Source organism: Maniola jurtina, chromosome 7 (assembly GCF_905333055.1).
Source record: "Maniola jurtina chromosome 7, ilManJurt1.1, whole genome shotgun sequence".
Classification (NCBI taxonomy): Eukaryota; Metazoa; Arthropoda; class Insecta; order Lepidoptera; family Nymphalidae; genus Maniola; species Maniola jurtina.
In genome coordinates, this window is record NC_060035.1 from 3896251 (window position 1) to 3911516 (window position 15266).

A 15266-nucleotide genomic window follows, 5' to 3' on the forward strand; every position below is an offset into this window, starting at 1 on the left:
GTTAAATTCAAATACCGGTTCAAATGAAATCGCGAGCATTTCTTCACACGAGTCGAACGGGATTAATGAAAATGAAAAATCTGATAGGCAGGGGTCGAATCTTGAAACCGCGAGCACAAGTACATTATCTGAGACCCGGAATTTATATGTTGTACAGCCGTCAGTAACTAAACCAAATTTCGACGGAAAACCATTCACTAACCCCATCGTTTTTCTAAAACGATTAAAGAAATATATAAGGGCGGTAAACGGATTAGATCGCGAAATAGATATAGCGTTAGGTTGCATTTCGGGGCATGCTCGGAAGGTTATGGACTTGTACTCGAAAGGTTGGACTACGTTCGCCGACTTCGAGATTGACTTTAGACGAAATTATTGGACCGAGCAAATTCAGGAATCTATAAGATATAAATTGATTAATGCGGTATATTCAAGCGATTCAGGAATGTCGATGTCCGAACATTTTGCTGAGCAAGCAGAATCAATGCAGTCATTAACTATTGCCTTTAGTGAGAGAGATTTGGTCAATTCTATTATGCGACATTATGCTATAGATATACAGCGATTGTGGTTTACTAGAACAGAGGAAGTTAACATCATGAACGGAGCGAAATTTCTTCGAAACATAGAGCAAAATATTGTTGAAAAACCTAGGCAATTTACGAGAGGTAGTGTTAGTAATAATTACAGAGGTAGGCGATACAATGAGTCACCATCGAGACGACCTATTGTAGCAACAATGTCAACAAGAAGTTGGAGAGCTAGGGGAAATTCGACGAGGGGACGCGGCTATCGTGGTCGATTAGGTTCTAGGGTTAACTTTAACAGGCCTACGGTATCCGAATCTAAACAAATTAGGCCGGCTATCACGTTCGTGAAAGAGGGCGAGGATCTTACTGTGTCTAAGAATGTGGGGGAGGGATCATCAAAAAACTAGAATGCCCAACACAAACGAGGTCAAGTCAGTTAGTCTTGTGTGGCACGGGCGTCAGAAAGACCTCAGATCACGAAAGGACAGGTGTAGTCTATAGGATCTTAATTAATAGTGGATGGAAGCCAGGACAGAGTCTGGGGACCGGAGATAAGGGACTTAAACGGTTATTAAGAGGCGGCGTTGATTATAACGAGTATAGTAGTCAATTTGAAATTAGGAGTATAGGAATCTTATTGGAAAACCAATTTGAAAATGTGGCAGAGTGTAATGAGTTAGGCGTGTCTTGTGAAACTTGTATGAGGAGAGGTTTGAATGTGTACACAATGTATCATGAATTAGATGAACAAACCGATGTGAGTGTTGATTATTCTTTACCTAGGTTACCTGAAGTATGTGTTAGACTGTATGGAAGAAGTATGAGTGCACTCATAGATACGGGAAGTCAGATTAGTGGAATAACTAGGGAATTGTACGACTCTATTCTAAGAGAACATGGGACATTGCCAGAGATCGCTATTCCAGCAATTCAAATACAAGGCGCGTTTGGATCGCGAAGTGAAAGCACAAATCGGTTAGTGCTAATAGAGTTTCAGTTAGGTAGTACTTTAGTTGAAGCACCTGTACTAGTTATGCGACGTCTTCCTAGGTCATTGATTCTAGGATACGATTGGTTAGAGCGGGTAAAAGGAATAGTGAACTGTAATGGTGAACACACTTTGACTATTGAACATATGGGCGTTAGGTCTTGTGTTAGGCTGAATTCGGACTGCAAAATCGAAAGGTTAGGGGGAGAGACGAACGCAGCCACGATTAATTTAATATTAAATCAAAACTCTAGGCCAGTGGAACAAAGTGTATCAGACATGAATTTAGATAATGAGAAATTTAAGGGATTAAAATTAGATGACGCGAACTTAAGTAATGAACAAAAGGAATTATTACTACCTGTGTTAAACAAACACTGTAAGGTATTTACGGAAGGTTTAGGTTTGACAAACAAGTACGAACACGTTATTGAGCTATTAGACGAAACACCTTTTGTAAAACACAGTTATCCGGTACCTTTGGCGTATAGAGAACAGGTAAAAACCGAATTAGAAGAGTTAGAAAAACTAGGCGTGATCAGACAGGAAGCGACTCCTTACTGTAGTCCTCTCACTTTCACTAAGAAGCGAGATGGGTCAATAAGACTCTTATTGGACGCACGAGAGTTGAATAAGAAAATGGTAGGTGACGCGGGCGCGCCTCCACTCACATCTGAGATTTTACAATCCTTTCATGGAGTAAATTATATCAGTTTAATTGATTTGAATAATGCCTATTTTCAAATACCTTTGCATAAAGATTCTAGGAAGTATACTGGGTTCTCGTTCATGGGGAAGACGTATACTTATAATGTTTTACCTCAAGGTTTAAAAACTTCTGTAGCAGGGTTCTCGAGAGCAATGGATTATATCCTAGTAGGAGTACGAGAGTTTTGCGTAAACTATTTAGACGACATAGTCATATTCACTACGGGGGACATAAAGTTACACTTAGAACATTTAGATCGAGTGTTAGATAAATTAGAAACCGCAGGTTTAACTGGAAGGTTAGAGAAGTGTCGGTTCTTATGTGTAGAGGTAAAGTTGTTAGGACACATAGTAAATACTAACGGGGTACGTATGGATCCTGAACGGGTTAAAGCCATATTAGACTTCCCTATACCTCGGACTATAAAACAATTACGAGGATTTCTGGGATTAATAAATTATTTCAGAAGATTTATTTCAAAATATAGCGAAGAGGTTAAACCACTGTGTGACCTATTAAAACAAAATACGAAATGGTCATGGACAGAGGAAATTAACGACTGTTTTGAAAGGGTCAAGAAATTGTTTATAGACACGATACTTCTTGTACACCCAGATCCTAAGGGAACTTATTATTTACAAACCGATAGCAGTAATTTGGGGGTTTCGGGTTATGTCTATCAATTGAATGAAGCTGGTGAAGAACAAATATTAGGGTTCTGTAGTAAAGCATTGACAGAGACAGAACGCAAATGGACAGTTACTGAACAAGAACTATGGGCCATCATTTTCAGTTTGTCAAAGTTTGAAACATATTTGAGAGGAACGAATTTAGTCATTAGGACTGATCATAAAAGTCTGATTTTCTTGCAGACGTGCAAACTATTGAGCGCTAGGATGATACGTTGGGTACATTATATAGGGCGATTTAATTACACAGTCGAACATGTGAAAGGTAAACTAAACATTGTAGCAGACGTATTGTCTCGACATTTAAAGGGGACCACCGATGTATTAACTAACAAGGTCACGGGGCCTGAAATGAATCTATTTAAAACATCATTAGGACGATTAGTGCGGGAGCGATGGAGAGAGATAGGTAGTTATCAAAGTCGCGACAAGACTGCTAGTGAGATAATTAGACGCGTGCAAACAGCAGACACTTCTGAATCAAAGTACTACGTGCTTAAAGAAGGGATTCTTTATAGAAGAGACATAAAAGGGGATATCTTAAGGTTATATGTTCCCGAGAACATACTAAGGGATTTGATAGTTAGCATACATGAAGAAGTAGGTCATTTCGGGCGATACAAGGTTTATGCTCTTATGAAACGTCAATATTATTTCCCAAATATGTCTCGTATAATAGGTCGTGTTGTAAGAGCTTGCGAGGCATGTCAAAAGTCAAAGCATGCTTTGGAGACGCACACGGGGCCAATAAAAACTGTAATAGCGAAGGAAATAGGAGAGAGAGTTTTTTGCGATATTTTTGGACCTTTACCGGCAGGACGATTTGGTTTTAAATACATATTCGTAATGCAAGATGCTTATAGTAAGTTAATCAGACTATACCCACTACGCCAGGCTAGTGGGAAGGCTACTTTAACTTGTGTAAAAAAGTTTCATAAGCAGGTCACAATTAAGACATTATGTTCAGACAGAGGCGCGAACTTTACTTCAAAAGTTTTCGAGTTAGGTATTCGCCAACTAGGTATCGAATTAACGCACACATCTGTTAGAAATCCGCGGCCAAATTCAACAGAGAGGGTTAATAAAGAGTTAGGTAGATTATTCAGGACGTATTGCGACAAATCACATCGTTCATGGGTAGATCTATTACCGGATATAGAAGATTGTTACAATCAGGTAATACATACTACAACGGGATGTTCGCCAAACGAGATTATATATGGAAAACGTACTCTGCTATCGACTGATTTCAACACTGACTCATCGGTGAGGGCAGACTTACAGGGTGAACCGTTAGAACAGATTCGACAGCAGGCACGACAAAACATAGATAAGGCGGCCGAAAGTAGGCAATTACATTATAACAAAAATCATAAGTTAATACAATTCGAAATCGGAGATTTAGTGAAACTTAAGACTTTTACGAAGTCAGATGCGGATAAAAAGTTGACAAAAAAATTCATGCGCTTATATGAAGGACCGTACATAATAGGGGCAGTTCCATATAATAATGTATATACATTAATAGACGTTCATACTGGTAAAGTTAAGGGTAACTACAATGCCATTCATTTGTTTAGGTACTATGTAGATAAATAGAAAGATAGGTAAAACTAGAGTATTAAAAGGGACAGAAAACAGGTAGTTTGGGGTACACTAAACAAAGAGATACCTGAGTTAAGTAGTTATGGTCATGCCCGAGGGTATAATAGATAGGCGTGGGAGGTTTAAGACTAGCGCTCGAATACAGATAAGAAAAAAAAAAAAAAATAGATTTTGAAACGACTAGTACAGCTGCAATGAAAATAGGGGATTACTGCGTGTATTAAAAATCTATTTTGGGGGAGCGTGAGATGGCCTTGCCATCCGTCATACGGTTTTATGACTGTCGGAAATTTGAAGCCTTGCTCTTAAAAACAAAAATCTCGCACGAAAAGAAATAAATTAGTTAAGATTCTGAGTAATTGTAGGAAAGGAAGTATAAAAAACAAAAGTGCAAAATAAATTGCTCTAAAGCTAAATTGCGTTAGGGTCGGTCATAAATTAGATAAAAGTCGTAAATTTTAACTTAGAAATCTCTACAAGTGTACAAAATTGTAATCACGTGTTATGCGAGTGGTCTAGGCAAGGCAAGGGCGTGAGAAAGTAAAAGGTACGGCCCATTAAGGGAAGTTTGAAATACATTTTATTTTCAGCCAATTAGCCATCAGCCAGAGAAATTCTGTGCGCAAGAGTGAACCAATCAGAAACCGAAATTTCGCTGGTTTTTTTTTGCATTTCAGATCATGGGCGTGGACAAAGACATCCGTGTGGACGTTTTAAGTCTACACTGGGGGACCGAGAGGGACATTCGATTGAGGTCTGGCTCAACGTGCAGTAGAGCCTAACAGTGAATATTAAAGTGTAGAAATATATTGCAATTGTATAGTTAATAATAGAAAAATTATAAATAGAATAAAATAGTGTGTATCCGGGCCAGCAGAAGCTGATATAGGGTGATGTACTAATTTACATTATATTTTAAACTAGATTATTTGAAAATCAGTTCCAAAAATCTTGAGTATAGAATTACCTCACAAACTAAACTAGAGATGGTATTTGAGATATTAGGAGGTGTTACAATATTGTGTATAGCTATTAGATTTTGAATCCGAAATTAGAGAAATGGGACATTTCTCTTTGTGGAACTAGGATTCAAATATATCTAGAATAAATAATGAATATATTATAATTTACGCATAATGTGTGTCCTTAAAATTTACTTTATTATAGAAGTAAGAATTATAGATAATATCTCTATTGATTATGTGGGCATGTGTGTATTTTAGATAAAATGGTGTACATAATATTATATAAAGCCGAAAGGGTTTTTTTGTTTGAATATTTGCTTTTCCCTTTCAATAATTAGTATGGCTTAGGAAGCAAATATTCGGCCAGGAATTAATTAATGTAATAAAGTTACTTAATTCCCAGTCTAAATAATAAATTCAGTTTCTCTTCTTTATTTGGTTTTAAACTGAGTGAGTAGTAGAAAATCTATTCACCAGTAATAAATTATATGAATATTATTTTCCTCTTTTATTGCTATATTTAATTATACCTATATGAAGTAGTGAATATTGGAAGGAGATTCAAGTTAAAGATTTATTAGTTATGGTTCATTTGATTTTTTGATATACCTCAAACTTAAGTCACATGTGTGCATATTTAATTTGATAACCTTCAATATTGACTTTCTCTCTCTAATACATACCTAAATAAAAGTACTTACTATGGAACTAAGAAATACAAATTTCTTCCATCTTACATTGAAATTAGTATTGAAATTGAGTAAATAAAATAACGTCATTTAGTGGAAGTTGATCACAAAAGTTAGGACGAAGCATCATTATCATCATCATGATCAATCTTTTATATGGTTATGAATGAACTAGAACATTTGAGAGAACTCTAGGGATGTGAAATTCTCACGATGGTTTTTCTTTATACTTCTATTTTCACAAAACGATTAGTACCTAATTTACCAAGAATGCTCTACACTACTAAAGATAATAGAGTTGGCTGGGTTCGAATCTCAGGCTAAAGACAAAGGGACCTTTTTACTTTCGAGTCATAGCTAAATTTCATCTACTTACCCCGAACGAGACAATGGAGTACACGCTGCCTCCAGAGGGCAGATGGCGAGGCAGGTAGGTACCTTTTTTTATTGTGTACCGATCTTCCCCAAACAGCATTTTAGGTAACATTATCTGTTAAAACCGACGCCAGCTGAATTTGTGAATCACCGAGTTTTTGAATAGATAAAAATACTAGTTTTGCTGTACTTTGTAATTCCTTTGCTTGATATTATATGGTACATGGTTGATTGGTGACGTACCAGCAGCGAGATTCCGGCACAAAGCAAACACGTCATGTCTTTATACAGCTGGACTCTCCGAACTAATAAATTGGCCAATTTATTGACAATCAATCAAACAAATATATATATATATACAAAAATACCATGGTTTTGGGGCGAGCCCAGAGCTCACTGAAAAGAACCTAGGTTTCCGTACCTAGGCAATTGAAAACGCTTCGCAGCGAAAATAGGAGAGTCCAATTGCTGTGCCCCACATAACATGGATTAAGGCTGAAGTTTCAGCGTAGGTATTTCCCCCGTGCTTGAGGAATGCCGGTTGGTCTCAAACCGATGGCCTAAATAAGGCAAATACACGTATCAACTGATTTTCCACACTAACAGGACGTTCTAAATTAGCAAATCTCTCCACTCATTATATCTATTTTGAGGAGTTGAAATTTTACATTAATTTTTTATAATTCAATCCGTGTAAACCTGTTAGCTGGTCGAGAAGTCTACGTGTTCACCCAACGTACTGTACCAATTAATTACTTGTAAATAACTCATGACTTAAATACCTAGGTGTTTCTATAATTCAGCTGAGTTTATTTCTTATTTTATCTCTTCATAATGCCTAATCTTAACCACTAGTATAGACGATCACACCGTACCATCACACTATCCTGTAAGGTACCTGACTGCATCAAAAGGATAATAAAAGTAATGTATTTGTATTCTTATTTGCATACATTTTTATAACTTGCATTCAAGGAAGGTTTTGGAAAGAATCTCTCTTTCAAAAAAATTACTTCCAAAGCCACTACAAAGTAAATGCAAGAACCAAACATGGGTTAGAGTTGTTACATAGTAGAACAGTACCTATGTAGTGAGTACATACAGTTATGTATACATACTGTAAGTAGGTCACGCCATTCTGAAGTCTCTATGAGAAGTAAGATATAAAGTACAATATCAATTTAGTAAATGGAATTAAAATGCTTTTTAATATGCAAAGTGCATAGTGGTAATCAAATTACCCCGCTATCGTCCGTAAAGTGCAGGTTTTAAGGAAATTTCTTTTTTAATATAGAAGATAGAGCTTAGATGTAGGTATTCGCCCAGTCCGTTCATCTGTCTGTCTATTACAACCAGTTTAAAAATAAACTACTATAGCTGTAATGTTGAAATTTAACACACTTATTGTGGTTATCTACCGTTACTGCTATACAGAGGTATACTTTTGTAAATAAATGAGTTTTATGATACCAGCGCAATATGAAAAGCGAGTGTCGAAAAATAAATTGATTTAAGGAGGGGACTCCTTGACCACTTCTTTATCTGTTCTGAGTTCTGTGAACGGAACATTATTATGTTTAAGGCTGTCCTGTGTCTCTGTTACACTAGAGCATTGAGCAAAAGCATGCGACAATACAGCATGCGGCAATACAGCATGCTTACACAGGAAACATTTGAGAGACAATAACGTGGCGTAGTATTCGAATATTACGATACTAGTTGCGATAGTCTGCCGACAATGCGACGGTTCTTGCGACATTTTAACTTTTTATACCATGCGGGCTTGTGGCACGCCGCAATGTCGCACTATGTTGCTCTGGTGTAAATGAAGCTTTATAGTGTAGTGCAATTTATTAAGGTACCTCGACATGTCGGTCATCGTACGTCGCTTGCAACTCTGGGCCCGCCAACTCCAGGACATGACGTCTTTCTTCCCGGAAATCTGAAACAAACATTTTATATTAAAACAATCGTAAAATACCTAACTAACTCTCAGCATTCGCAAGTGGCTTGGTTAATCAGCTTGTAAAGTGTATCCTGATTGAATCCCGGTTTGAGCCAAAAAATATTTTGGGCATAGTATAAGTTATATAGACATAAGCAAAAAATTCACAATAATAGCCTGGATTTTTGATATTTGCGACGAACTCAATGACACCCCTCTCTCTCAGTGAGATAGAGCGAAGACCCCGCTTAGCATTGTACACTAAAGCGACGAATATCTTGATGACTCGAGGCCCGGGCAACTTGTCGCTCTGTGCTCGGTAGCCCTTTAGCGCTTGAAGAACTAAATAACATCATAAAGCAATGACAGCGCTTACCATTGTACACGGAAGCGACGAATATCTTGATGACTCGAGGCCCGGGAAACTTGTCGCTCTGTGCTCGGTAGCCCTTCAGCGCTTGAAGATCTAAATGACATCATAAAGCAATGACAGCGCTTACCATTGTACACGGAAGCGACGAATATCTTGATGACTCGAGGCCCGGGAAACTTGTCGCTCTGTGCTCGGTAGCCCTTCAGCGCTTGAAGATCTAAATGACATCATAAAGCAATGACAGCGCTTACCATTGTACACGGAAGCGACGAATATCTTGATGACTCGAGGCCCGGGAAACTTGTCGCTCTGTGCTCGGTAGCCCTTCAGCGCTTGAAGATCTAAATAACATCATAAAGCAATGACAGCGCTTACCATTGTACACGGAAGCGACGAATATCTTGACGACTCGAGGCCCGGGCCACTTGTCGCTCTGCTCGGTGTAGCCCTGTAGCGCTTGAAGCACTAAAGGCTCCGGAGCGCTCATTGCGCCCCGTTCTGCTGCTCACCTCACCCCGCACTCATCCTATACCACGACATTCTGAAAAAAAAAAAAATTAGGACATTTTTGCATACATTAAATTCGTTATCGAAACAGCGGACTTTGCAAGACAAAGTTGATGCAGAACGGGCGCGTACAGAGAAAAAGTAAGTTATTTTCAGTACCTACTTAAATTTATCTGGATAACTCGATATAGACGGTATTGGAAATTAAAACAGTATAAATACATTGAAATACTAAAATAAATAAATATAGGATCATATTGAATATCTCCTATTTATTAAAATTTATCTGGAAAGCAGGCAGTATTGAAAATTCTCAGCTTCAGATAAATTAGGCACATGATAAAAATAATCCCGAAGAAATAAAAAATAAAATAAAATGATTGTATGCCATCTACGACTCGCGAATTGAAATTCTGGAAAATTCGCCAGACGGGATTGAAAATCAGACAATACAGGCAAATGTGTTTTTCCCAAGGTTTTTTCCCAAGCAGACATCTAAGTAAAATGTAGATGTTTCATTTTAATGAAATGCAACAAAAGGCTCAGATAACAAGAGAGTAGCGATCTCACAGATGGCGCTACCGGCACAAAGGGATCTAATCAAAAGCAACTTGAATGGCTACTATTATACGCCTTTTTATAGCGCGCCTCCTTCACTAAATAGCGCCTCGGATGGAGAGTGAGCAGGCGTCTTCATTTTCTAGTATAAGTACGTAATTTACTTAGTCCAGTCAAATCAAGCCGAAAATGGACAGTTTGGGGAAATAATTCATATAGGTAGTTTCGTAAACTGGTACAGTTATATCTTGAGCTGTCCAAATGGACATACTATAAGTTTGTGGGGATGTGCTAAGGATGTAAGGGGTGTTAAAGGCCCCTTTTTAGGGAAATCGGAACCCTTATAGGATCACTTTGTTGTCTGCTTGTCTGTCTGTCTGTCTGTCCGTCCGTCCGTCTTGTCTGTCAAGAAAACTTATAGGGTACTTCCCATTGACCTAGAATCATGAAATTTGGCAGGTAGGTAGGTTTTATAGAGACAACGCTCTATCGATAAAGTAGCCGAAAATCTCTTCTCTAAAGTTCATAAAGACTTTTTTAGAGTTTAGGGGTGTGTCAGGTCCGGTAATTGAAATTTAAAGTTCAAAAATATTAATTCAGCGTAGGCCTTCTAACGGCACCTACCCATGTTTAGAAAGCAGATTCTAACAGAAGAAAACTGTATTATTTGAGAGCTTTTTAAACTATCTTGCATTATGGTCACCGTACTGTGAAGATTTATTGATAGTACGGATAGTAGGTGCTTAATACCTATCGTTGCGGCAAATACGGAGATACGCCCATTTATTTTCACTAGGCATTAAGTACAATGTCGTTAAAACAAATGTAATGGCTTGCAAATCACATCACACTATCACACTAATATTATAAAGGAGAAAGTTTGTATGTGTGTGTGTGTGTATGTTTGTTACTCCTTCACGCAAAAACTCCTGGACGGATTGGGCTGAAATTTAGAATGGCAATAGATTATACTCTGGATTAGCACATAGGCTACTTTTCATCCCGTTAAATCAAAGAGTTCCCACGGGAATTTTAAAAAAAACCTACATCCACGCGAACGAAGTCGCGGGTATCAGCTAGTACATTATACATACGTTAACCATTATAGTTTAGTAATCATTCCATTTGATTTGTAAGTAACAATAAATCTTATAAAAAACCACAAATTCACGGTTTTCGGATTTTTTCCTTTACTTGTGCTATAAGACCTACCTACCTGCCATTCTAGGTCAACGGGCAGTACGCTATAAGTTTTCTTGACAGACACGACAGACTGACAGACGGACAGACGGTAAAGTGATCCTATAAGGATTCCGCTTTTCCCTTTGAGGTACGAAACCCTAAAAATCATTGGCAAATGATACTTATAAAATAAAATAAATAGAAACTCAAACATTAATATAATTACGGACAAACAGCTAAATTATGCAAACGCAATTACCGCTGTCAATTACAAAATGCGCGAACACAATAGATATTGTTGCGATTCGACATAATTAATTAACATTAATTAACGAACTATACAACATTTAATACGAAACCTTTTTGAAATGAATATTCACCACAATTGCTCAACAGTTTTAATACATTTAATAATTATAAATGCTTTATTCAGAACTATTGTTTTAAAATAGAAATAAAGCAGCCAGGTAACAGTTTGGTGAACCTTTTTGAAATGAATACTAACCACAATTAAATAACAGCTTTCAAAAAATTATCATAAATGCCAGTTCAGGACTGTTGTTTTACAAGTGAAAATTAAAAATTTATAACACCCCTGACAAGTGAAGGTTACAGTAACTAGAAAAGAGCTGATAACTTTCAAATGGCTGAACCGATTTTCTTGGATTATAGCTAAGAACACTCTCGATCAAGCGACCTTTCAAAAAAAAAAAACTAAATTAAAATCGGTTCATGAGTTTAGGAGCTACGATGCCACAGACAGATACACAGATACATACGTCAAACTTATAACAACCTTTTTTTTGGGTCGGGGGTTAATAAACAAACGAGAAGATGTCCGAGACTCCATCGCATGTACCTACCTACTTGAGTAAAAAAAATCCCACGGGAACTCTTTGATTTTCCGGGATAAAAAGTAGCTTATATTTATACCCGGGATGCAAGTTATCTCTGTGACAAAAACTTAGATGATGCCTGCGACTTCGTCCACGTGGATTTAGGTTTTTTTAACGATCCCGTGAGAACTCTTTGATTTTCCAGGATGCAAAAAGTAATAATATATGTCTAAGTCATGGTCTAAGCTAACTCTGTATCAAATATCAAAATCTGTTGAACAGGTAGCCAGTGAAAATCCAGGAGAGAGACAGACAGTCACACTTTCAGATTTACAATATTAAATAATATTAGGTATACTTTACATACCCATTAGAGTACCTATTAGATTAGAGTGTATGTTTATGTATACCTACCTACTTATTTAATTGTATAGTTGCATTGCGACTCCCCGTCTCACAGTTCTACAAGTTCTTAAGTAAGGGTTGCCTGGAAGAGATTATTATAGTGATAAGGTCGACCTTTGTTTGTAAATCTATCCTGTATTTTATTCTTTGTCATAGTTAAAATTGTTTAAATAAATAGGTACCTAAGTACAAGTTAGATGATATCAGATCGATCATATCGACAAATAAAAACCATCAATTTAATCGACTATGTACCCGTTATCTACAATATAATCAGATCAGCTCATCAAATGTTAACGGACGTATACAATCAGCAAGAATATTAAACGTTTCCTGATCCCTGTTAATTTCAAATTGCGTACCAAAGTAGAGGCAGGTAAACGAATCAACAGCTGTTATAATCGAGAATTACCATAATCAATTTAGTTCAATGTTGCGTGAGCGATCTACCTTTATCGATATTTTGGTACAAATCTGAAATAACCAAAGTTTTAGTTTCTAAAATAATCCATACTAATATTATAGGTAAATGCGAAACTGTGTCTGTCTGTCTGCTAGCTTTTAACGTCCGTTAAAAAAGCGTTCAAATAGAACAAATGCCCAGAAATGCATTCCCAAGTATCTGTTTAAACATCAACGCTTTTTTAACGCGCAATTTGTATTTTCAGCGTAACGCCGGGTTCTAACACAACGCTTTTTTAACGCTCGTGCCAAATGATATTTTAGTTACCTACTTAAAACCCCCACCTCCCGAATAGGAGACGGATCCTTTAACCACTAACTAGTCTATCACGGCTCACCTCAATTCACAACTTATATACCTAATTCCTTTACTATTTTGTTACCTTCTTTTTTTTAACAAAAACACTTATCCAAAAAGAGGGGTGTTATAAGTTTGGCGTGTATCTGTGTATCTGTCTGTGGCATCGTAACTCCTAAACTAATGAACCGATTTTAATCCCGTTTTTTTTTTGTTTGAACGATGGCTTGATCGAGTGTTCTTAGCTATAATCCAAGAAAATCGGTTCAGCTGTTTGAAAGTTATCAGCTTTTTTCTAGTTACTGTAACCTTCACTTGTCGGGGGTGTTATAAATTTTTAATTTACACTTGTTTTACATATAACTTCAAAGTACGTAAAACAAATGATAGTTCACCGACAAAGTCACTGTGTCTTTTACTAAACAGAACCTTTTTTATTTCAAGTCCTTCCTTGTCCTCTGTCCTTCCTTTCAATCCTCTTGTACCCACTTCTTATATTTTATTTAAAACATCGTACCTTTTTTAAGCCCCACATAATACCGAGGCTCCTCTTTATTGCTGATGTCTTATTCATGATCAGTACAAAGAAGTTTAGTCGTTCTACTCATTATTAATACCCGGGCTTAAAATAGCTGGGATCGAATTTCGACACCGAAATTTACAGCACAGTATAAAAATAAAGTCGATAATGATAAGTATTTATATAATACTGGGAGCAAACTTTAATCCACAGGTTCGTGTAATATTTATTTTTCATAATATAATGTAAATAATGGGTACGTGCTACGATGAATACGATGCCGCGATGATTTTTTATCGATATTTCAATCCAGTCACAATCCCGTTGTGACCACGATGAAATATAACTGAATCGAAATATCGATAATTTTAAATCGTTGTATTAATCGTGGTACCTACTTACTTGCTATTTTCCTTAGATTATGTAATGATTAAGTCTGATTATTATTATTATTTTATATAAAAATGTAAAAATGGGAATTCAAACTAACTACTTTGTGGTTTATATACAAAAATAAACATCAAAAAGTGATATTTCAGGAAGTCACAGTTTGCAAATACTCCAGATACTATGACGTGTATTATGTAAAGTGCAGAGCCAAATGGGAAGCTGCTCCCCAAATAACAATGTCAAACATAAAGCTGCCCATTAACTTTCATTGGAAAAGTTTGAAAATATCATTGAATTGATGAGTTCAGTAATTTCCCTTGAGTATGAAAATTCATACCATTCAAAATGTTACCAAATTTATCTTCTCTTTTACCTCTATAATATTTCATCTGAAACATGCACAATGAGAGCCTCGAATGTATGTTTTCGAATAAACAAAACTATGTAGTTTTTTTTTTATTCAACGAAAGTTTGTCCTTCTGCTATCTGGAAATGTATTCAACTAAGTATATCCAAGGAAAATCACGTCTATCTGTTGCACCGATGCACGATTGCAACCAATTGCAATTGAAACAACCAAAGTTCTACTTAATATGATTAATATTACGATTTAGTCTGGTTAAAGATGTTATATTTTAAGCAATTTTCATGCACCGTGCATGCTATAAATGAAATTATGCTACATAGTTGCTTCGTCGCAATGTGCTATGAATAATTCAACATAATTTTAGCTTCCTTGTCATAAGCCTTTTGTTGCTGTTACATATTCGTTTGAATAAATCTCTTTCATTTGTTGTTACACAGAGCCGTGAAAAAGTGCTGTAAAAAGGTTTAATCTTTATAAATAACATCAACAAGTTACGCGGCCTTTTCCTTTGCCAATTTGTTCACCTGACCACGTCCAAAAGGTATCTAAATGTTGATCTACTATTCTAATTTGTATCTATGTTTAGCGTTGTAGCGACAGATTGTATTTTGTTAGAGCTTTTGTACATGGTTGCAATTCCCTCGGTAAAAATATCAGAACTTTTTACGAGTATAGATAGGTATCGGACACAATTGCTGTAATGTCTCCTAGGGGTATACGCGCTGGATAAGTTCTTCGAAAAAACTGTTTTTAAAGTCGAAAAATCCATTTCAGGCCCTACCGTTACCTACCCCATCGCCCACACACATAAAACTTATGCGGACAGCCGTTGTTCCGGTAGTAGTCATAATTAAATCAGTTCGTTTGCAATGA

At 36.7% G+C, this 15266-nt stretch overlaps 1 protein-coding gene across 5 annotated transcripts in view; it reads right to left on the minus strand.

The window, feature by feature from the left end:
• The window catches only part of LOC123866845 (protein qui-1), a 153365-nt gene that overhangs the window by 92210 nt on the left and 45889 nt on the right, over positions 1 to 15266 (minus strand). For 3 of the 5 annotated variants that reach the window (XM_045908555.1, XM_045908554.1, XM_045908560.1), the window contains exons 2-3: positions 9244 to 9409; positions 8413 to 8492 (exon numbers count right to left, since the gene is read on the minus strand). In XM_045908555.1, the coding sequence (XP_045764511.1) occupies positions 8413 to 8492; positions 9244 to 9355 (192 nt within the window). In that variant the 5' untranslated portion in view covers positions 9356 to 9409. Of the gene's footprint in view, positions 1 to 8412; positions 8493 to 8871; positions 8917 to 9243; positions 9410 to 13086; positions 13100 to 15266 lie in introns of those variants that run through there. The other 2 variants (XM_045908556.1, XM_045908559.1) reach the window with 2 other exon arrangements.